This window comes from Bufo bufo, chromosome 6, assembly GCF_905171765.1.
Source record: "Bufo bufo chromosome 6, aBufBuf1.1, whole genome shotgun sequence".
Lineage (NCBI taxonomy): Eukaryota > Metazoa > Chordata > Amphibia > Anura > Bufonidae > Bufo > Bufo bufo.
The window spans coordinates 6,703,376-6,728,372 of record NC_053394.1 but is presented as its reverse complement, the minus strand read 5'-3'; the positions used below and the strand labels follow the sequence as shown (position 1 = coordinate 6,728,372).

Here is a 24,997-nt window from a genome sequence, read left to right as displayed (position 1 = left end):
CCGGAGGCGCACCAGTCAATTGTACCTGTGACACAGGACTATTCATAGGAGGTTGCTGAGCTGTGGGGGCCGCAGGCTGCACAGACCCTGCAACAGGGTGACCAGCCAGAGCCTGTGCTATCGTCTGAGACAGCACAGAGGACATGGAGTCCATTGCAGCAGTAATTGCGGCCGAGACAGAGCGCTGCAGCGCTACTGCCTGAGTGTCAACTCCAATGTGGGCATCCCTATCAGGGGATGAAGGTGCAGAGGCCTCAGGGGTAGGATCGGTTAGAGGCATGATAGGTAACAGGAAGCTCTCCCTGTATATCTGACTGATGGTGGGACTAGACTACACTGGTCTAAGGTGGGGATATATGAGGGCTTAATAGGCCGGGTATATGGTATATTGCAGGGCAAGCGGAGCGGGTAATGAAAACAGGGTTAGTCACCCGATGTGCAGGAGCGCCGGAGCAGGCGACTGGATCCTAGGACGGATACGGAGAACCAGGAAGTGCCGCTGAGATCCCGCGAGAATCGGCGGGAAGAAACAGAGAAAACTAAAATGGCCGCCGAAATCCCGCGAGAACAGCGGGAGACGGCCAAAGGAGTACCAATATGGCCGCTGAGATCTCGCGAGATCACGCGGACATAGGAAAAGACTGAGGTGAGCGCGGGAAACGCAGCGCCGATGGGGTAGGAACGGAACCTGCAAAATAATATTATAATGGGGTACAAAGATAAACCGCAATAATCGGAACCTATTGGGCCATAGGGGGAGGACTAGGTAAAACAGGCCTAATAACCTTAATAAAAATGAAAGCGGTAAATGAGATGAGCAGAGGGAGCAAAGTCCCAAGCAATGAACAGCAAGAGAAACGCTGGCAGAAGCGTGTAATAACAGCAAGTGACCAATACACAGTAATATAATCACATATATAAGGTATATATAAGATATAAAATCTAAACACAGGAGCTGCCAAAATGAGCACTTATCTTGGTGGCAGCAGCAAAGAAAGAGGAGGATCTATAGGAGGAGCCGTCTATTATATGGACTATGAGGGGAGGGAGATGTTACCATGGTTACGTCATGTTATGTAAAGTTTTTTCTTTGCTGCTGTGTGGTGACAGTAAAGAAGGAGATAGCAATAGGAGCCTCCGTGTCTTGCTGTAAAACCTGGGCATCTCCTGTATATAATTATATATGTACAGCTGGTATAAGTTATACATCTTCTTGTATATAGTGATATGGAGCATGCTGGTATAACCTGGGTATCTCCTGTATATAATTATATATGTATAGCTGGTATAAGTTATACATCTTCTTGTATATAGTGATATGGAGCATGCTGGTATAACCTGGGCATCTCCTGTATATAATTATATATGTACAGCTGGTATAACCTGGGTATCTCCTGTATATAATTATATATGTACAGCTGGTATAAGTTATACATCTTCTTGTATACAGTGATATGGAGCATGCTGGTATAACCTGGGTATCTCCTGTATATAATTATAGATGTACAGCTGGTATAAGTTATACATCTTCTTGTATATAGTGATATGGACCGTGCTGGTATAACCTGGGCATCCCCTGTATATAATTATATATGTACAGCTGGTATAACCTGGGTATCTCCTGTATATAATTATATATGTACAGCTGGTATAACCTGGGTATCTCCTGTATATAATTATATATGTACAGCTGGTATAAGTTATACATCTTCTTGTATATAGTGATATGGACCATGCTGGTATAACCTGGGTATCTCCTGTATATAATTATATATGTACAGCTGGTATAAGTTATACATCTTCTTGTATATAGTGATATGGACCATGCTGGTATAACCTGTGTATCTCCTGTATATAATTATATATGTACAGCTGGTATAAGTTATACATCTTCTTGTATATAGTGATATGGACCATGCTGGTATAACCTGGGTATCTCCTGTATATAATTATATATGTACAGCTGGTATAAGTTATACATCTTCTTGTATACAGTGATATGGAGCATGCTGGTATAACCTGGGTATCTCCTGTATATAATTATATATGTACAGCTGGTATAAGTTATACATCTTCTTGTATACAGTGATATGGAGCATGCTGGTATAACCTGGGTATCTCCTGTATATAATTATATATGTACAGCTGGTATAAGTTATACATCTTCTTGTATACAGTGATATGGAGCATGCTGGTATAACCTGGGTATCTCCTGTATATAATTATATATGTACAGCTGGTATAAGTTATACATCTTCTTGTATATAGTGATATGGACCATGCTGGTATAACCTGGGTATCTCCTGTATATAATTATATATGTACAGCTGGTATAAGTTATCCATCTTCTTGTATATAGTGATACGGAGTATGCTGGTATAACCTGGGTATCTCCTGTATATAATTATATATGTACAGCTGGTATAAGTTATACATCTTCTTGTATATAGTGATATGGACCATGCTGGTATAACCTGGGCATCTCCTGTATATAATTATATATGTACAGCTGGTATAAGTTATCCATCTTCTTGTATATAGTGATATGGACCATGCTGGTATAACCTGGGCATCTCCTGTATATAATTATATATGTACAGCTGGTATAAGTTATACATCTTCTTGTATATAGTGATTTGGACCATGCTGGTATAACCTGGGCATCTCCTGTATATAATTATATATGTACAGCTGGTATAAGTTATACATCTTCTTGTATATAGTGATTTGGACCATGCTGGTATAACCTGGGTATCTCCTGTATATAATTATATATGTACAGCTGGTATAACCTGGGTATCTCCTGTATATAATTATATATGTACAGCTGGTATAAGTTATACATCTTCTTGTATATAGTGATATGGAGCATGCTGGTATAACCTGGGCATCTCCTGTATATAATTATATATGTACAGCTGGTATAAGTTATACATCTTCTTGTATACAGTGATATGGAGCATGCTGGTATAACCTGGGTATGTCCTGTATATAATTATATATGTACAGCTGGTATAACCTGGGCATCTCCTGTATATAATTATATATGTACAGCTGGTATATGTTATACATCTTCTTGTATATAGTGATATGGACCATGCTGGTATAACCTGGGCATCTCCTGTATATAATTATATATGTACAGCTGGTATAAGTTATACATCCTCTTGTATATAGTGATATGGACCGTGCTGGTATAACCTGGGTATCTCCTGTATATAATTATATATGTACAGCTGGTATAAGTTATACATCTTCTTGTATATAGTGATATGGACCATGCTGATATAACCTGGGTATCTCCTGTATATAATTATATATGTACAGCTGGTATAAGTTATACATCTTCTTGTATATAGTGATATGGACCATGCTGGTATAACCTGGGTATCTCCTGTATATAATTATATATGTACAGCTGGTATAAGTTATACATCTTCTTGTATACAGTGATATGGACCATGCTGGTATAACCTGGGTATGTCCTGTATATAATTATATATGTACAGCTGGTATAACCTGGGCATCTCCTGTATATAATGATATATGTATAGCTGGTATAAGTTATACATCCTCTTGTATATAGTGATATGGACCATGCTGGTATAACCTGGGCATCTCCTGTATATAATTCTATATGTACAGCTGGTATAACCTGGGTATCTCCTGTATATAATTATATATGTACAGCTGGTATAAGTTATACATCTTCTTGTATATAGTGATATGGACCATGCTGGTATAACCTGGGCATCTCCTGTATATAATTATATATGTACAGCTGGTATAAGTTATACATCTTCTGTATATAGTGATATGGACCATGCTGGTATAACCTGGGCATCTTCTGTATATAATTATATATGTACAGCTGGTATAACCCGGGCATCTCCTGTATATAATTATATATGTACAGCGGGTATAAGTTATACATCTTCTTGTATATAGTGATATGGACCATGCTGGTATAACCTGGGTATCTCCTGTATATAATGATATATGTATAGCTGGTATAAGTTATACATCTTCTTGTATATAGTGATATGGACCATGATGGTATAACCTGGGTATCTCCTGTATATAATTATATATGTACAGCTGGGCAGCAGTGTGTCAGTGCGGTGTAGTCCCCGGCGCGGCCGGCAGGGGCAGAAGTGTGTCAGTGCGGTGTAGTCCCGGGCGCGGCCGGCAGGGGCAGCAGTGTGTCAGTGCGGTGTAGTCCCCAGCGCGGCCGGCAGGGGCAGCAGTGTGTCAGTGCGGTGTAGTCCCCGGCGCGGCCGGCAGGGGCAGCAGTGTGTCAGTGCGGTGTAGTTCTGTGGGCGGCCGGCAGGGGCAGCAGTGTCAGTGCGGTGTAGTCCCCGGCGCGGCCGGCAGGGGCAGCAGTGTGTCAGTGCGGTGTAGTCCCCGGCGCGGCCGGCAGGGGCAGCAGTGTGTCCCCGGTGTACGCTGTCTCGGCTCCGCTGTGTTGTTGTGTGTCGCTGTGTGTGTTGTCCAGTCTGCACTCTGGAGCGGCGGCGGCAGAAGATCTCGGATTTCTCCAGGTCCTCCCGGGAGAAGCTGCAGCAGCAGCGGGACAAGATGTTCTCGAAGTTCACGTCCATCCTGCAGCATGCCGTGGAGGTGGTGAGTGACCGGCGGGGGCTGCAACTCCAGCCCGGGGCCTCAGCCGCGGCCTCCGTGTAGCTAGGCCCCAGGCCGGGGACTCTCCTGTGGGAAGGCCCGGGGACCAGAGCAGGATTTCTGGGAGGGAGGAGACGCCCAGCGGGAGACGCTGAGGGATGATGTGGCCGGAACTGAGCCGGAGCCAATGGCAGCTGCTTCCGACTGACACAAGAGCGACAATGTATAGAGGACCTGAGGGTGCGACAATGTATAGAGGACCTGAGGGTGCGACAATGTATAGAGGACCTGAGGGTGCGACAATGTATAGAGGACCTGACAGTGCGACAATGTATAGAGGACCTGACAATGTATAGAGGACCTGAGGGTGCGACAATGTATAGAGGACCTGAGGGTGCGACAATGTATAGAGGACCTGACGGTGCGACAATGTATAGAGGACCTGAGGGTGCGACAATGTATAGAGGACCTGACGGTGCGACAATGTATAGAGGACCTGAGGGTGCGACAATGTATAGAGGACCTGACGGTGCGACAATGTATAGAGGACCTGAGGGTGCGACAATGTATAGAGGACCTGAGGGTGCGACAATGTATAGAGGACCTGAGGGTGCGACAATGTATAGAGGACCTGAGGGTGCGACAATGTATAGAGGACCTGAGGGTGCGACAATGTATAGAGGACCTGCGGGTGCGACAATGTATAGAGGACCTGCGGGTGCGACAATGTATAGAGGACCTGAGGGTGCGACAATGTATAGAGGACCTGACAATGTATAGAGGACCTGACAATGTATAGAGGACCTGACAATGTATAGAGGACCTGACAATGTATAGAGGACCTGACAATGTATAGAGGACCTGACAATGTATAGAGGACCTGACAATGTATAGAGGACCTGACAATGTATAGAGGACCTGACGGTGCGACAATGTATAGAGGACCTGACGGTGCGACAATGTATAGAGGACCTGACGGTGCGACAGTGTATAGAGGACCTGACGGTGCGACAATGTATAGAGGACCTGACTGTGCGACAATGTATAGAGGACCTGCGGGTGCGACAATGTATAGAGGACCTGAGGGTGCGACAATGTATAGAGGACCTGAGGGTGCGACAATGTATAGAGGACCTGACAATGTATAGAGGACCTGACAATGTATAGAGGACCTGACAATGTATAGAGGACCTGACAATGTATAGAGGACCTGACAATGTATAGAGGATCTGACAATGTATAGAGGACCTGACGGTGCGACAATGTATAGAGGACCTGACGGTGCGACAATGTATAGAGGACCTGACAATGTATAGAGGACCTGACAATGTATAGAGGACCTGACAATGTATAGAGGACCTGACAATGTATAGAGGACCTGACAATGTATAGAGGACCTGACAATGTATAGAGGACCTGACAATGTATAGAGGACCTGCGGGTGCGACAATGTATAGAGGACCTGACAGTGCGACAATGTATAGAGGACCTGAGGGTGCGACAATGTATAGAGGACCTGACTGTGCGACAATGTATAGAGGACCTGAGGGTGCGACAATGTATAGAGGACCTGACAATGTATAGAGGACCTGACAATGTATAGAGGACCTGACAATGTATAGAGGACCTGACAATGTATAGAGGACCTGACAATGTATAGAGGACCTGACAATGTATAGAGGACCTGACAATGTATAGAGGACCTGACAATGTATAGAGGACCTGAGGGTGCGACAATGTATAGAGGACCTGAGGGTGCGACAATGTATAGAGGACCTGACGGTGCGACAGTGTATAGAGGACCTGACAATGTATAGAGGACCTGACAATGTATAGAGGAGCTGACAATGTATAGAGGACCTGACAATGTATAGAGGACCTGACAGTGCGACAATGTATAGAGGACCTGAGGGTGCGACAATGTATAGAGGACCTGACGGTGCGACAATGTATAGAGGACCTGACAATGTATAGAGGACCTGACAATGTATAGGGGCCTGACAATGTATAGAGGACCTGACAATGTATAGAGGACCTGACAATGTATAGAGGACCTGACAATGTATAGAGGACCTGACAATGTATAGAGGACCTGACAATGTATAGAGGACCTGACAATGTATAGAGGACCTGACAATGTATAGAGGACCTGAGGGTGCGACAATGTATAGAGGACCTGACAATGTATAGAGGACCTGACAATGTATAGAGGACCTGACAATGTATAGAGGACCTGACAATGTATAGAGGACCTGACAATGTATAGAGGACCTGACAATGTATAGAGGACCTGACAATGTATAGAGGACCTGACGGTGCGACAATGTATAGAGGACCTGACAATGTATAGAGGACCTGACAATGTATAGAGGACCTGACAATGTATAGAGGACCTGACAATGTATAGAGGACCTGACAATGTATAGAGGACCTGACAATGTATAGAGGACCTGACAATGTATAGAGGACCTGCGGGTGCGACAATGTATAGAGGACCTGAGGGTGCGACAATGTATAGAGGACCTGACTGTGCGACAATGTATAGAGGACCTGAGGGTGCGACAATGTATAGAGGACCTGACAATGTATAGAGGACCTGACAATGTATAGAGGACCTGACAATGTATAGAGGACCTGACAATGTATAGAGGACCTGACAATGTATAGAGGACCTGACAATGTATAGAGGACCTGACAATGTATAGAGGACCTGACAATGTATAGAGGACCTGAGGGTGCGACAATGTATAGAGGACCTGAGGGTGCGACAATGTATAGAGGACCTGACGGTGCGACAGTGTATAGAGGACCTGACAATGTATAGAGGACCTGACAATGTATAGAGGACCTGACAATGTATAGAGGACCTGACAATGTATAGAGGACCTGACAGTGCGACAATGTATAGAGGACCTGAGGGTGCGACAATGTATAGAGGACCTGACGGTGCGACAATGTATAGAGGACCTGAGGGTGCGACAATGTATAGAGGACCTGACAATGTATAGAGGACCTGACAATGTATAGGGGCCTGACAATGTATAGAGGACCTGACAATGTATAGAGGACCTGACAATGTATAGAGGACCTGACAATGTATAGAGGACCTGACAATGTATAGAGGACCTGACAATGTATAGAGGACCTGACAATGTATAGAGGACCTGAGGGTGCGACAATGTATAGAGGACCTGACAATGTATAGAGGACCTGACAATGTATAGAGGACCTGACAATGTATAGAGGACCTGACAATGTATAGAGGACTTGACAATGTATAGAGGACCTGACGGTGCGACAATGTACACTGCGTGCAGAATTATTAGGCAAATGAGTATTTTGACCACATCATCCTCTTTATGCATGTTGTCTTACTCCAAGCTGTATAGGCTCGAAAGCCTACTACCAATTAAGCATATTAGGTGATGTGCATCTCTGTAATGAGAAGGGGTGTGGTCTAATGACATCAACACCCTATATCAGGTGTGCATAATTATTAGGCAACTTCCTTTCCTTTGGCAAAATGGGTCAAAAGAAGGACTTGACAGGCTCAGAAAAGTCAAAAATAGTGAGATATCTTGCAGAGGGATGCAGCACTCTTAAAATTGCAAAGCTTCTGAAGCGTGATCATCGAACAATCAAGCGTTTCATTCAAAATAGTCAACAGGGTCGCAAGAAGCGTGTGGAAAAACCAAGGCGCAAAATAACTGCCCATGAACTGAGAAAAGTCAAGCGTGCAGCTGCCAAGATGCCACTTGCCACCAGTTTGGCCATATTTCAGAGCTGCAACATCACTGGAGTGCCCAAAAGCACAAGGTGTGCAATACTCAGAGACATGGCCAAGGTAAAAAAGGCTGAAAGACGACCACCACTGAGCAAGACACACAAGCTGAAACGTCAAGACTGGGCCAAGAAATATCTCAAGACTGATTTTTCTAAGGTTTTATGGACTGATGAAATGAGAGTGAGTCTTGATGGGCCAGATGGATGGGCCCGTGGCTGGATTGGTAAAGGGCAGAGAGCTCCAGTCCGACTCAGACGTCAGCAAGGTGGAGGTGGAGTACTGGTTTGGGCTGGTATCATCAAAGATGAGCTTGTGGGGCCTTTTCAGGTTGAGGATGGAGTCAAGCTCAACTCCCAGTCCTACTGCCAGTTTCTGGAAGACACCTTCTTCAAGCAGTGGTACAGGAAGAAGTCTGCATCCTTCAAGAAAAACATGATTTTCATGCAGGACAATGCTCCATCACACGCGTCCAAGTACTCCACAGCGTGGCTGGCAAGAAAGGGTATAAAAGAAGAAAATCTAATGACATGGCCTCCTTGTTCACCTGATCTGAACCCCATTGAGAACCTGTGGTCCATCATCAAATGTGAGATTTACAAGGAGGGAAAACAGTACACCTCTCTGAACAGTGTCTGGGAGGCTGTGGTTGCTGCTGCACGCAATGTTGATGGTGAACAGATCAAAACACTGACAGAATCCATGGATGGCAGGCTTTTGAGTGTCCTTGCAAAGAAAGGTGGCTATATTGGTCACTGATTTGTTTTTGTTTTGTTTTTGAATCTCAGAAATGTATATTTGTGAATGTTGAGATGTTATATTGGTTTCACTGGTAAAAATAAATAATTGAAATGGGTATATATTTGTTTTTTGTTAAGTTGCCTAATAATTATGCACAGTAATAGTCACCTGCACACACAGATATCCCCCTAAAATAGCTAAAACTAAAAACAAACTATAAACTACTTCCAAAAATATTCAGCTTTGATATTAATGAGTTTTTTGGGTTCATTGAGAACATGGTTGTTGTTCAATAATAAAATTAATCCTCAAAAATACAACTTGCCTAATAATTCTGCACTCCCTGTATAGAGGACCTGACAGTGCGACAATGTATAGAGGACCTGACAATGTATAGAGGACCTGAGGGTGCGACAATGTATAGAGGACCTGAGGGTGCGACAATGTATAGAGGACCTGAGGGTGCGACAATGTATAGAGGACCTGAGGGTGCGACAATGTATAGAGGACCTGAGGGTGCGACAATGTATAGAGGACCTGACGGTGCGACAGTGTATAGAGGACCTGAGGGTGCGACAATGTATAGAGGACCTGAGGGTGCGACAATGTATAGAGGACCTGAGGGTGCGACAATGTATAGAGGACCTGAGGGTGCGACAGTGTATAGAGGACCTGAGGGTGCGACAATGTATAGAGGACCTGACTGTGCGACAATGTATAGAGGACCTGAGGGTGCGACAATGTATAGAGGACCTGAGGGTGCGACAATGTATAGAGGACCTGCGGGTGCGACAATGTATAGAGGACCTGACAATGTATAGAGGACCTGACAATGTATAGAGGACCTGACAATGTATAGAGGACCTGACGGTGCGACAATGTATAGAGGACCTGACAATGTATAGAGGACCTGACAATGTATAGAGGACCTGACAATGTATAGAGGACCTGACAATGTATAGAGGACCTGACAATGTATAGAGGACCTGAGGGTGCGACAATGTATAGAGGACCTGACAGTGCGACAATGTATAGAGGACCTGAGGGTGCGACAATGTATAGAGGACCTGACTGTGCGACAATGTATAGAGGACCTGAGGGTGCGACAATGTATAGAGGACCTGACAATGTATAGAGGACCTGACAATGTATAGAGGACCTGACAATGTATAGAGGACCTGACAATGTATAGAGGACCTGACAATGTATAGAGGACCTGACAATGTATAGAGGACCTGACAATGTATAGAGGACCTGACAATGTATAGAGGACCTGACAATGTATAGAGGACCTGACAATGTATAGAGGACCTGACAATGTATAGAGGACCTGACAATGTATAGAGGACCTGAGGGTGCGACAATGTATAGAGGACCTGAGGGTGCGACAATGTATAGAGGACCTGACGGTGCGACAGTGTATAGAGGACCTGACAATGTATAGAGGACCTGACAATGTATAGAGGACCTGAGGGTGCGACAATGTATAGAGGACCTGAGGGTGCGACAATGTATAGAGGACCTGACTGTGCGACAATGTATAGAGGACCTGAGGGTGCGACAATGTATAGAGGACCTGACAATGTATAGAGGACCTGACAATGTATAGAGGACCTGACAATGTATAGAGGACCTGACAATGTATAGAGGACCTGACAATGTATAGAGGACCTGACAATGTATAGAGGACCTGACAATGTATAGAGGACCTGACAATGTATAGAGGACCTGAGGGTGCGACAATGTATAGAGGACCTGAGGGTGCGACAATGTATAGAGGACCTGACGGTGCGACAGTGTATAGAGGACCTGACAATGTATAGAGGACCTGACAATGTATAGAGGACCTGACAATGTATAGAGGACCTGACAATGTATAGAGGACCTGACAATGTATAGAGGACCTGACAATGTATAGAGGACCTGACAATGTATAGAGGACCTGACGGTGCGACAATGTATAGAGGACCTGACAATGTATAGAGGACCTGACAATGTATAGAGGACCTGACAATGTATAGAGGACCTGACAATGTATAGAGGACCTGACAATGTATAGAGGACCTGACAATGTATAGAGGACCTGACAATGTATAGAGGACCTGACAATGTATAGAGGACCTGACAATGTATAGAGGACCTGACAATGTATAGAGGACCTGACAATGTATAGAGGACCTGACAATGTATAGAGGACCTGACAATGTATAGAGGACCTGACAATGTATAGAGGACCTGACAATGTATAGAGGACCTGACAATGTATAGAGGACCTGACAATGTATAGAGGACCTGACAATGTATAGAGGACCTGACAATGTATAGAGGACCTGACAATGTATAGAGGACCTGAGGGTGCGACAATGTATAGAGGACCTGAGGGTGCGACAATGTATAGAGGACCTGAGGGTGCGACAATGTATAGAGGACCTGAGGGTGCGACAATGTATAGAGGACCTGAGGGTGCGACAATGTATAGAGGACCTGAGGGTGCGACAATGTATAGAGGACCTGAGGGTGCGACAATGTATAGAGGACCTGAGGGTGCGACAATGTATAGAGGACCTGAGGGTGCGACAATGTATAGAGGACCTGAGGGTGCGACAATGTATAGAGGACCTGAGGGTGCGACAATGTATAGAGGACCTGAGGGTGCGACAATGTATAGAGGACCTGAGGGTGCGACAATGTATAGAGGACCTGAGGGTGCGACAATGTATAGAGGACCTGAGGGTGCGACAATGTATAGAGGACCTGAGGGTGCGACAATGTATAGAGGACCTGAGGGTGCGACAATGTATAGAGGACCTGAGGGTGCGACAATGTATAGAGGACCTGAGGGTGCGACAGTGTATAGAGGACCTAACGGTGCGACAGTGTATAGAGGACCTGAGGGTGCGACAATGTATAGAGGACCTGAGGGTGCGACAATGTATAGAGGACCTGACAATGTATAGAGGACCTGCGGGTGCGACAATGTATAGAGGACCTGCGGGTGCGACAATGTATAGAGGACCTGAGGGTGCGACAATGTATAGAGGACCTGAGGGTGCGACAATGTATAGAGGACCTGAGGGTGCGACAATGTATAGAGGACCTGAGGGTGCGACAATGTATAGAGGACCTGAGGGTGCGACAATGTATAGAGGACCTGAGGGTGCGACAATGTATAGAGGACCTGAGGGTGCGACAATGTATAGAGGACCTGACGGTGCGACAGTGTATAGAGGACCTGACGGTGCGACAATGTATAGAGGACCTGAGGGTGCGACAATGTATAGAGGACCTGACTGTGCGACAATGTATAGAGGACCTGAGGGTGCGACAATGTATAGAGGACCTGAGGGTGCGACAATGTATAGAGGACCTGCGGGTGCGACAATGTATAGAGGACCTGACAATGTATAGAGGACCTGACAATGTATAGAGGACCTGACAATGTATAGAGGACCTGAGGGTGCGACAATGTATAGAGGACCTGAGGGTGCGACAATGTATAGAGGACCTGACAATGTATAGAGGACCTGAGGGTGCGACAATGTATAGAGGACCTGAGGGTGCGACAATGTATAGAGGACCTGAGGGTGCGACAATGTATAGAGGACCTGACGGTGCGACAGTGTATAGAGGACCTGACAGTGCGACAATGTATAGAGGACCTGAGGGTGCGACAATGTATAGAGGACCTGACTGTGCGACAATGTATAGAGGACCTGAGGGTGCGACAATGTATAGAGGACCTGAGGGTGCGACAATGTATAGAGGACCTGCGGGTGCGACAATGTATAGAGGACCTGACAATGTATAGAGGACCTGACAATGTATAGAGGACCTGACAATGTATAGAGGACCTGACAATGTATAGAGGACCTGACAATGTATAGAGGACCTGACAATGTATAGAGGACCTGACGGTGCGACAATGTATAGAGGACCTGACAATGTATAGAGGACCTGACAATGTATAGAGGACCTGACAATGTATAGAGGACCTGACAATGTATAGAGGACCTGACAATGTATAGAGGACCTGACGGTGCGACAATGTATAGAGGACCTGACAATGTATAGAGGACCTGACAATGTATAGAGGACCTGACAATGTATAGAGGACCTGACAATGTATAGAGGACCTGACAATGTATAGAGGACCTGACAATGTATAGAGGACCTGAGGGTGCGACAATGTATAGAGGACCTGAGGGTGCGACAATGTATAGAGGACCTGACGGTGCGACAGTGTATAGAGGACCTGACAATGTATAGAGGACCTGACAATGTATAGAGGACCTGACAATGTATAGAGGACCTGACAATGTATAGAGGACCTGACAATGTATAGAGGACCTGACAATGTATAGAGGACCTGACAATGTATAGAGGACCTGCGGGTGCGACAATGTATAGAGGACCTGCGGGTGCGACAATGTATAGAGGACCTGAGGGTGCGACAATGTATAGAGGACCTGAGGGTGCGACAATGTATAGAGGACCTGAGGGTGCGACAATGTATAGAGGACCTGAGGGTGCGACAATGTATAGAGGACCTGAGGGTGCGACAATGTATAGAGGACCTGAGGGTGCGACAATGTATAGAGGACCTGAGGGTGCGACAATGTATAGAGGACCTGACAATGTATAGAGGACCTGACAATGTATAGAGGACCTGACAATGTATAGAGGACCTGACAATGTATAGAGGACCTGACAATGTATAGAGGACCTGACAATGTATAGAGGACCTGACAATGTATAGAGGACCTGACAATGTATAGAGGACCTGAGGGTGCGACAATGTATAGAGGACCTGAGGGTGCGACAATGTATAGAGGACCTGAGGGTGCGACAATGTATAGAGGACCTGAGGGTGCGACAATGTATAGAGGACCTGAGGGTGCGACAGTGTATAGAGGACCTAACGGTGCGACAGTGTATAGAGGACCTGAGGGTGCGACAATGTATAGAGGACCTGAGGGTGCGACAATGTATAGAGGACCTGAGGGTGCGACAATGTATAGAGGACCTGAGGGTGCGACAATGTATAGAGGACCTGACAATGTATAGAGGACCTGCGGGTGCGACAATGTATAGAGGACCTGCGGGTGCGACAATGTATAGAGGACCTGAGGGTGCGACAATGTATAGAGGACCTGACTGTGCGACAATGTATAGAGGACCTGAGGGTGCGACAATGTATAGAGGACCTGACAATGTATAGAGGACCTGACAATGTATAGGGGCCTGACAATGTATAGAGGACCTGACAATGTATAGAGGACCTGACAATGTATAGAGGACCTGACCATGTATAGAGGACCTGACAATGTATAGAGGACCTGACAATGTATAGAGGACCTGACAATGTATAGAGGACCTGACAATGTATAGAGGACCTGACAATGTATAGAGGACCTGACGGTGCGACAATGTATAGAGGACCTGACGGTGCGACAATGTATAGAGGACCTGAGGGTACGACAATGTATAGAGGACCTGAGGGTGCGACAATGTATAGAGGACCTGACAATGTATAGAGGACCTGCGGGTGCGACAATGTATAGAGGACCTGAGGGTGCGACAATGTATAGAGGACCTGAGGGTGCGACAATGTATAGAGGACCTGAGGGTGCGACAATGTATAGAGGACCTGAGGGTGCGACAATGTATAGAGGACCTGAGGGTGCGACAATGTATAGAGGACCTGAGGGTGCGACAATGTATAGAGGACCTGACAATGTATAGAGGACCTGACAATGTATAGAGGACCTGACAATGTATAGAGGACCTGACAATGTATAGAGGACCTGACAATGTATAGAGGACCTGAGGGTGCGACAATGTATAGAGGACCTGAGGGTGCGACAATGTATAGAGGACCTGAGGGTGCGACAATGTATAGAGGACCTGAGGGTGCGACAATGTATAGAGGACCTGACAATGTATAGAGGACCTGAGGGTGCGACAATGTATAGAGGACCTGAGGGTGCGACAATGTATAGAGGACCTGACAATGTATAGAGGACCTGACAATGTATAGAGGACCTGACAATGTATAGAGGACCTGACAATGTATAGAGGACCTGACAATGTATAGAGGACTTGACAATGTATAGAGGACCTGACGGTGCGACAATGTATAGAGGACCTGACGGTGCGACAATGTATAGAGGACCTGACAGTGCGACAATGTATAGAGGACCTGACAGTGCGACAATGTATAGAGGACCTGACAATGTATAGAGGACCTGACAATGTATAGAGGATCTGACAATGTATAGAGGATCTGACAATGTATAGAGGACCTGACAATGTATAGAGGACTTGACAATGTATAGAGGACCTGACAGTGCGACAATGTATAGAGGACCTGACAGTGCGACAATGTATAGAGGACCTAACAGTGCGACAATGTATAGAGGACCTGACAATGTATAGAGGACCTGCGGGTGCGACATTGTATAGAGGACCTGCGGGTGCGACAATGTATAGAGGACCTGCGGGTGCGACAATGTATAGAGGACCTGAGGGTGCGACAATGTATAGAGGACCTGAGGGTGCGACAATGTATAGAGGACCTGAGGGTGCGACAATGTATAGAGGACCTGAGGGTGCGACAATGTATAGAGGACCTGACGGTGCGACAATGTATAGAGGACCTGACAATGTATAGAGGACCTGACAATGTATAGAGGACCTGAGGGTGCGACAGTGTATAGAGGACCTGAGGGTGCAACAATGTATAGAGGACCTGACGGTGCGACAATGTATAGAGGACCTGACAATGTATAGAGGACCTGACAATGTATAGAGGACCTGACGGTGCGACAGTGTATAGAGGACCTGAGGGTGCGACAATGTATAGAGGACCTGACGGTGCGACAATGTATAGAGGACCTGACAATGTATAGAGGACCTGACAATGTATAGAGGACCTGACAATGTATAGAGGACCTGACAATGTATAGAGGACCTGACAATGTATAGAGGACCTGACGGTGCGACAATGTATAGAGGACCTGACAATGTATAGAGGACCTGAGGGTGCGACAGTGTATAGAGGACCTGAGGGTGCGACAATGTATAGAGGACCTGAGGGTGCGACAATGTATAGAGGACCTGAGGGTGCGACAATGTATAGAGGACCTGAGGGTGCGACAATGTATAGAGGACCTGAGGGTGCGACAATGTATAGAGGACCTGAGGGTGCGACAATGTATAGAGGACCTGAGGGTGCGACAATGTATAGAGGACCTGAGGGTGCGACAATGTATAGAGGACCTGCGGGTGCGACAATGTATAGAGGACCTGCGGGTGCGACAATGTATAGAGGACCTGCGGGTGCGACAATGTATAGAGGACCTGCGGGTGCGACAATGTATAGAGGACCTGCGGGTGCGACAATGTATAGAGGACCTGCGGGTGCGACAATGTATAGAGGACCTGCGGGTGCGACAATGTATAGAGGACCTGCGGGTGCGACAATGTATAGAGGACCTGAGGGTGCGACAATGTATAGAGGACCTGAGGGTGCGACAATGTATAGAGGACCTGAGGGTGCGACAATGTATAGAGGACCTGACAATGTATAGAGGACCTGAGGGTGCACTGTGTCTAGCGCCTCCGCGCACTGTGTCTAGCGCCTCCGCGCACTGTGTCTAGCGCCTCCGCGCACTGTGTCTAGCGCCTCCGCGCACTGTGTCTAGCGCCGCCGCGCACTGTGTCTAGCGCCGCCGCGCACTGTGTCTAGCGCCGCCGCGCACTGTGTCTAGCGCCGCCGCGCACTGTGTCTAGCGCCGCCGCGCACTGTGTCTAGCGCCGCCGCGCACTGTGTCTAGCGCCGCCGCGCACTGTGTCTAGCGCCGCCGCGCACTGTGTCTAGCGCCGCCGCGCACTGTGTCTAGCGCCGCCGCGCACTGTGTCTAGCGCCGCCGCGCACTGTGTCTAGCGCCGCCGCGCACTGTGTCTAGCGCCGCCGCGCACTGTGTCTAGCGCCGCCGCGCACTGTGTCTAGCGCCGCCGCGCACTGTGTCTAGCGCCGCCGCGCACTGTGTCTAGCGCCGCCGCGCACTGTGTCTAGCGCCGCCGCGCACTGTGTCTAGCGCCGCCGCGCACTGTGTCTAGCGCCGCCGCGCACTGTGTCTAGCGCCGCCGCGCACTGTGTCTAGCGCCGCCGCGCACTGTGTCTAGCGCCGCCGCGCACTGTGTCTAGCGCCGCCGCGCACTGTGTCTAGCGCCGCCGCGCACTGTGTCTAGCGCCGCCGCGCACTGTATGTAACACCTTTTTTTGGGCTCCTGGGGGCGCTGATTTGCGGTTTTCGTTGTGTTCTCTGATCGCCTCCTCTTCCCGCAGCTCGCTCCTTCTCTGCCGTTACAAGAAGACTTTGTCTACCACTGGAAGGCCATCACCCATTATTACATCGAGACGTCCGGTAAGTGTCCGGCGGAGGCGGCGCTCGACCTCGTGGTCGTCTCTGCTGCGATTCGCTATCTAGTCTGGGTGAATAGCCGTGCTGCAGAATGATGGGGGTCATTGTCCTCCTTGTGGTTCTTCTCGTCAATATTAGTGCCCCATTATCTGTGTATCGCCCCGCAGCAGTCAGGAGGGTTGTCAGAAGGCAGCGGCTCCTTTGTGGTTGTCGCTGTTGAGCCCCCTCTCCTAGAAGCAGCGTTCACCCTCTTATAGGGGGGTTTCCTGTCACATGACCTTTATTCAAGTGAATAGGACTGAGCTGCAGTACCACGCACAACCACTGCGCAATGTGTGGCGCTGCGCCTGCCGTACAGTGAACAAGACACAGCACTCAACCGAGCACCACAACCCCTTTAAACGCGGATCGGCATAGGTGCTCGGAAATCGGACAGAACATTCCCCTTAGTGACCGGGCTCATTTTCCCCTTCCTGACAGAGCCATTTTTTGCAAATCTGATCAGTGTCACTTTATGTGCTGATAACTTTAAAACGCTTTGACTTATCCAGGCCGTTCTGAGACTGTTTTTTCGTCACATATTGTACTTCATGACAGTGGTAAAATGGAGTTAAAAAAAATCATTTTTATTTATAAAAAATATACCAAGTTTACCAAAAATTTCGAAAAATTTGCAAATTTCCAAGTTTCAATTTCTCTACTTCTATAATGCATAGTAATACCTCTAAAAATAGTTATTACTTTACATTCCCCATATGTCTACTTCATGTTGGGATCATTTTGGGAATGACATTTTATTTTTGGGGGATGTTACAAGGCTTAGAAGTTTAGAAGCAAATCTTTAAATTTTTCAGAAATTTTCAAAAACCCACTTTTTAAGGACCAGTTCAGGTCTGAAGTCACTTTGTGAGGTTCACATAATAGAAACCCCCCAATGGTCTTGCCATTGGTTTAGTGTATATGGCAGGTAGCGGAGGAACAGACCTTTATAACCTCTAATTCTGTCGCCCCCCCACACCAGATGACAAGGCTCCTGTGACCGACACCAACATCCCGTCTCACCTGGAGCAGATGCTGGACATCCTGGTGCAGGAGGAAAGTGAGCGCGAGTCTGGAGAGACGGGGCCCTGCATGGAGTACCTACTGCACCATAAAGTCCTGGAGACCCTGTACACACTGGGCAAGGCCGACGTGAGTCCCTCATGTCTCATTACCCGCCTGGGTGATGGCGTGTTCCCCCAGCTGTATGCAAGTAAAGTACTACTTCCCCAGCATCTTCAGGCTCGTTCGGATGCTGGGTGATCAGTATTCCAGTCCGTTGGACTCTTGTGTCACCTGCATACACATAAGGTGCTGTATCTTCCTGTCGGCGCTCGTCAGTTTTGTGTCTTCTCCGCAGTGTCCTCCGGGCATGAAGCAGCAGGTCCTGGTCTTCTACACCAAGCTCTTAGGAAGGATCAAGCAGCCTCTGCTCCCCCACATCAACGTGCACCGCCCCGTCCTGGTGAGCAGAGCCGCCCCCCGTGTATGAGAAGCAGCTCTTAAAGGGCTCGTCCTCGGGGAATCCGAAGTCACCACATTTATTTATAAGGGTCCTCCGGCACTCCAGATGTGGTGAAACTACAACTCCCAGCATGCCCCATTCACTTCTAGGGGAGTTCTGAAAACAGCAAAGCAAGCGTGCATGCTGGGAGTCGTAGTTTCACCACAGCTGGAGGGCCGAAGGTTGCTGGTCATTGTCCTAGAGCCATATCAAAAGTGCTGAGACCCCCGCTGATCCCTGGAGCGATGACTGCCTCTTACTGCTGAGGACAGAATCGGGCCCATAGACTTGCATAGAGCCTGTCTCGTGCAGCCAGGAGAGAGTGCGCTCTCGCCTCGCCCAAGGGGTTCAGGGGTCCCAACACTCGGACCCCACGGAACTAAACTTTTGATATGCCGAAAAATCTTTGAAGACTTAGTGACCCTTAAAGAGACTTATTATCTGGCGCGTCTCCTCGCTGTCCGTGTGCCCGTAGCTGGTGTAGATTTCAGCTGTAATTCGCGCCCGTAAACCTGTTGGGTCACAGGTGGCCCCTCCCACTCCCAACAAGTCCCACCCATGTCTGGATAGTGGCGAGAAGTGTAAAAGTGGGCTAAATCCTTAGATAAATCTGCCTCTTTGTTTGAAATTCCTCACCTGACCTCTCTGCTTGCTGTCAAGGAATGGAATCAGAAGCCCCTGTGACCCCGAGGCATTCCTTGCTGAATCTCACGTGAAATTCCTCTTATCGTCTTTGGTTTTTGTGACAGAAACTCATCCGTCTGTGCGGAGAAGTCCTGGCCAATCCGACCGAGAACGAAGAGATCCAGTTCTTGTGCATCGTGTGCGCCAAACTGAGACAGGACCCCTATCTCGTCAACTTCTTTCTAGAGGTAAGTTCTGGAGCCGCGGGGAGCCGGCGTCACAGCGCGCCCGTATTCTATAGGAGAGGACGAACCTTAATGTTAACCCCTTAACTACTGTAGCCACTAATGGGCTGTTATCTGCAGGCGTGCAGAATGGAGCCGGCGCTCGTCTGTCTAAAGCTGCCGACGCACCAATGTGGGGGGCGTCTAACCCCCTCCAATAGATGATGTCGGGGGAGACCAGGATCGGGCAAAATGAATATTTACTGGATCCTTTTCTTCTCCCGGGAGATAAGCTGCCGCCAGAAGGGTCTTCCTCCGCTCGTCCCACGCACTACACATACACGTGTGTGGGGGAGCTGGCAGGGAGTCGGGAGAGAGGGAATGTGTATGGGGTCAGGGGTGCCCAACCCGCGGCCCTCCAGCTGTTTCAAAACTACAGCTCCCAGCATGCCTCGACAGCCTACAGCAAGGCATTGTGGGAGTTGTAGTTTTACAACAGCTGGAGGGCCGCAGGTTGAGCATGCCTGCGCTATGTGGTTTACTGAGGGAAAGGGCCCCTACTTGTAGGCCCTTGGCAATGTGATTGGTGAGTACCAGCGGGTCTGCCCTAGGCAGAAGGCTAAGAGGCCGCTCTGTCCCGTTACTGCCGCATCTGTAACCACACAAACTATAAAACCATTAGGACGTTAGAAAAGACAACGGAGCCCACAAAAACACTAATAACAGACGCCGTCTCCCGTACGTTGCCTGGACTTTCGGCGCTGCAGGTAATTCACACCAAAGTTCAAATGCGTTAATGTGCAGGACCGCGCTGCAGGGTGTCTACAAGATATACCCTGCAGCGCGGCCCTACATATTACCACAAAAAAAAACAAGCCTCGTAGACGTCAGTGGAGGAATAAAAAGTTCTCGCTCTTGGGGTGAAGCGCAAACAAAAAAGTTTCCTGGTCTTTAAGAGGTTAACCCTTAGGAGACCGGAGGTTTTTCCGTTTTTGCTTTTTCATTTTTCTTCCCTATCTTCGTTGAGCCCTAACTTTTTAATATTTCCGTTCACATATCCATATGAGGGCTCATTTTTTGCAGGACAAGTTGTACTTTCTGATGCCACCATTTATTATGGCATACAATGTAGTGGGAAGCAGGAAAAAATTCCAAATGGGGTGGAATTGGAAAAAAAAAACAATTCCTCCACCGTTTTACGGGTTTTGTTCACACGGCGTCCTCTTTGTTGCAAAACTGACACATGCACTTCATTCTCTGGGTCAGTATGATTACAACGATACCCCATATGTATAGGTTTTGTATCTATAAATAGTGTCAAAATAAATTTAAAGTTTTTTACATCACCATATTCTGACCCCTCATTTTTTGAGGGACAATCTGTAGTTTTTATTGATGCCATTTTGGAGTGGGTGACTTTTTGATCAAATTTTATTACATTTTTTTGGTTGAGAGACGCAATGAAATAATGGCATTTTGACCTTTTTTTCTGTTGCGCCATATTGGAAAAATATTTTTATATTTTAATAGTACAGGTGTTTTCGGTTGCAGTGATACCCATAATGTTTATACTTTGTTATTTATGTTTTTTTTTTTTTATTATATGGAAAAAGGGGGTGATTTAAACTATTTTAGATATTTTTTAACAGTAGTTTTTTATTTATTTTTTTTACTTTTTTGTAACCATTTTTTAATTCGTATTTGAGCATATAAAATCCTTTTATTTTTAAAATTCTGAACTGTCATGGATTTTTTAAATCCAGTTATTGCTCATTTCTTATGTTGGCCTGCCACCTGGTGGCCAAAATAAGAATTGCAGCTTCAATGCCCGCAGCCTCTTCAGCAAGGCTGAATGTATTGAAATAAATTATTGGCCGCAGAGTATGCCAATAAGAAGCCCGGAAGCGCAAGATCTCACTTGATCACGGCATCTAAAGGCTTTAATTACCGCAATCGGCATTATTATTATAGCAAAAGGGTTAAAGCGTCTTACCGACTGTAAGCGTTGGCGGCGCACCCAGCCGACCTGTCCTCAGTGTCTGAATTATGGGGATTTCATATTGGAATCGGTAAAGTTAATGTTTTCAGACAATATTTTCACAGCTTTTGTGTTAATAGATCAAAAAATGCTGACATTCCTTAAAGGGGTTGTCCAGGACTAGACAAAGATGGCTGCTTTATTCCAAAAACGGCACCAGCCCTGTCCATGGGTTGTGCCTGTTATTGCCAATAGGGCTGAGCTGTGATACCATACACAACCTGTGGACAGGAGTGGCGCTGTTTTTTCTAGTCCTGGTCAACCCCTTTAAGTTTTTGGTGAAGGGTCCTTATACATGGACCACCTGACCATGATGGGGGCCGATCTACTGTATAACAGGTTGATCCCACACCGTACGGTTCGCGTATCGTCGGCAGCATATGCCATGGGTTAGTGATCGGGAGCGAGCGTTCTCATGAAGGCGGCTTTCTAGACCTGCGATTGGCTGCTGTGATCACATGATTAAAATCCTGGAAAGCTGAGTGAAGGTCGGCATGTCTGTACAGGAGAGATCTGATTCTGCTTCATTTATCTTCCCAGAGCAAAGTGAAGGCGTCTGACAGCGCTGGACCTTCCAGGAACCTGGGGGCAGCCGCCGGGGGCAGCACAGAGGAGGTTGTAGCTAATGACACGGGGCAGGCTCAGCCTCCAGGGGCAGTACATGCCAGCTCTGCCCCCATAGACAAGCTGGAAGCCCGTGCTGCCCCCGGGCCGTCCACCAATCACATCCTGCAAGACTATAATCTGGTCAATTCCTTATTAAACCTGACAAAGAGCCCGGTGAGTAGGTCTGATACCTGCAGATATGGCCGCGCTGTATGTGCCGCCGGAATCCGGCATCTAATCTCTTGTGTCATCTCTTCCAGGACGGGCGCATAGCTGTGAAAGCCTGCGAAGGGTTAATGTTACTGGGGAGTCTGCCGGAGCAGGCCGCGGCCAAGTGCCTTACGCAAAACACTGCGGTGTGTGAGCTGCTGACCGACCGGCTGACCTCCCTGTACCGGGCTCTTCCACAGTCCATCGACCCCCTGGACATAGAAACCGTGGAGGGGATTAACTGGGGGTAAGAGGCTTCTGTACAGGGAATGTCCCACTCTGTTTTGGGGTCCTTGTTTCATTGGTGTCATCAGATCTGTATCAGTCTCTGGGGTCCCGCCCTGAGTATGAGGGGGCAACACTGACAGACTGAATACTTAAAGGGGTTGTTCAGGATTATTTTGTAACTTCCTCCAGTCAGTGGTACCTGTGAAGTAACCTGTACTCACCTGCTCCGTGGCGCTCTTCACTGCCTGCGGTCCCTGCTCGCTTCTGCGTGTGCAGACGGACTGGAAATGCAGTGACGGGAGATCCTGCACAACCCATTTAAAGGGGCTTCGGTAACATTTGGATTTAAAGGGGTTTTCCAGGATTCTGATATTGATGACCTATCCCCAGGATAGTCCAAAACGCTTCCAATGACGTCAGCGTCTCTATAAAAAGTGCAGCGTTTCAGCTGAGCTGAGCTGAGCGCCATAGCCACTAGTTTTCTGCATTGGGGGTCCGAAGGGCTCCCTTGAGCCAAGATCGAGGGAGCTGTTTGGTTGCTGTGGTGGCCTCGGGCCCTCTAACGGATCTGAAGCCTGCCTGTGACTGGGCTCCATAGGAACGTAGCGAATCTCCCATAGACTGCAATGATTATTCACTGCAGACTGTGGGAGAAGCCATCAGATGATTGCACGTTCAAGTCAAAATCTATAAAAGGAAAGAAAAAAAAAAGGAAAAGAATCAAAAGACCCCTTTTCCCCATATTAAAAAAAGATAATGGACATTGCTGCATCCCAAAAGGCCTGAATTATAGAAATATAAAGGTATTTATCCCGGAAGGTGAACGCTGTGTCTTGTCTGTTCGCCTTTTTTGTTCATTGCTTCTTTTTATTTTTTTAAACTATAAATGTGTTATCGCACTGGAAAAACAAAGCCCATAAAACTATGGCGACCTGCTTTTTGTTATTTTTTTTATCCTGAGGATAGATCAGTGTAACACCCCTTTAATTACACTGCAGCTTTTGCAATCAGTGGCGCATCCATGTAATCCGCCAGTGCGCTCGTATGTCAGAGAGAACGCTGGTCTTCGCTGCTGGTCTCCTCTCTTTTACATCTCCATGTCCTAATAGTGCGTCTTAAAGGGAATGTGTCGCCCGGTTTGGGGCTACGTGCTGTTATGCACTTGGGTTCTGTGGTCCCGAACCTGCCTGTAGCTCACCCACCCATCCCTGCAGACTCGCTTGCACTGTGCTGATGAAGCAGTGCATGCGCAGTGAAGCAAGGTGTAACATCCCCGGCTCATGCACTCGGTGCCGCTGGAGAGGAGTCCCGGACTCTTCTTCCAGTTAGTTTGAATTCTATTTGCTTTCTTTTTGCAGGGGCCGACGGGTTTGCTCTGGGCAGGTGTGTGCTGCTGCTCGACAGGTTCCCTATAATAGTGGCTGTCCAGACTGCACCATATTGCTGCTTTTCTTTTACAGTTTCTATCTATTTTCAGGGGGTGTGACGGCAGTGTAGCAGTGGTCGGCAGTGTAGCAGTGGTCGGCAGTGTAGCAGTGGACGGCAGTGTAGCAGTGGTCGGCAGTGTAGCAGTGGTCGGCAGTGTAGCAGTGGTCGGCAGTGTAGCAGTGGTCGGCAGTGTAGCAGTGGTCGGCAGTGTAGCAGTGGTCGGCAGTGCAGCAGTGGTCGGCAGTGTAGCAGTGGTCGGCAGTGCAGCAATGGACTAAACTTGTCCCACTTTTGTCTCCGCAGGCTGGATTCGTACAATGTTAAGGATGACGCCTCGGCCTTCCCTGGTAAAAGAGCTCTGATCTCCTTCCTGTCCTGGTTTGATTATTGTGATCAGCTTATTAAGGAGGCGCACAGGGTGAGTGATTTCCGGGGTCGCCGTCGGTCACACATTGGTGGTTCAGGGGTGTGAATACTTTCTATAGACACTGTATGCTCCTGTCTTCTCGCCCTATGTTCCCCCCTACC

General features: G+C 47.5%; 1 protein-coding gene across 1 annotated transcript in view; it reads left to right on the top strand.

Moving 5' to 3' along the window:
• Positions 1–4,444: 4,444 nt before the first annotated feature.
• FHIP2A (FHF complex subunit HOOK interacting protein 2A) overlaps positions 4,445–24,997 on the top strand; it is a 35,517-nt gene continuing 14,964 nt past the window's right edge. The window contains exons 1-8 of the mRNA XM_040435658.1: positions 4,445–4,623; positions 17,493–17,571; positions 18,590–18,759; positions 18,968–19,072; positions 19,861–19,983; positions 22,538–22,777; positions 22,864–23,060; positions 24,773–24,887. Coding sequence (XP_040291592.1) covers positions 4,579–4,623; positions 17,493–17,571; positions 18,590–18,759; positions 18,968–19,072; positions 19,861–19,983; positions 22,538–22,777; positions 22,864–23,060; positions 24,773–24,887 — 1,074 coding nt within the window. The 5' untranslated portion in view covers positions 4,445–4,578. The remainder of the gene's footprint in view (positions 4,624–17,492; positions 17,572–18,589; positions 18,760–18,967; positions 19,073–19,860; positions 19,984–22,537; positions 22,778–22,863; positions 23,061–24,772; positions 24,888–24,997) is intronic.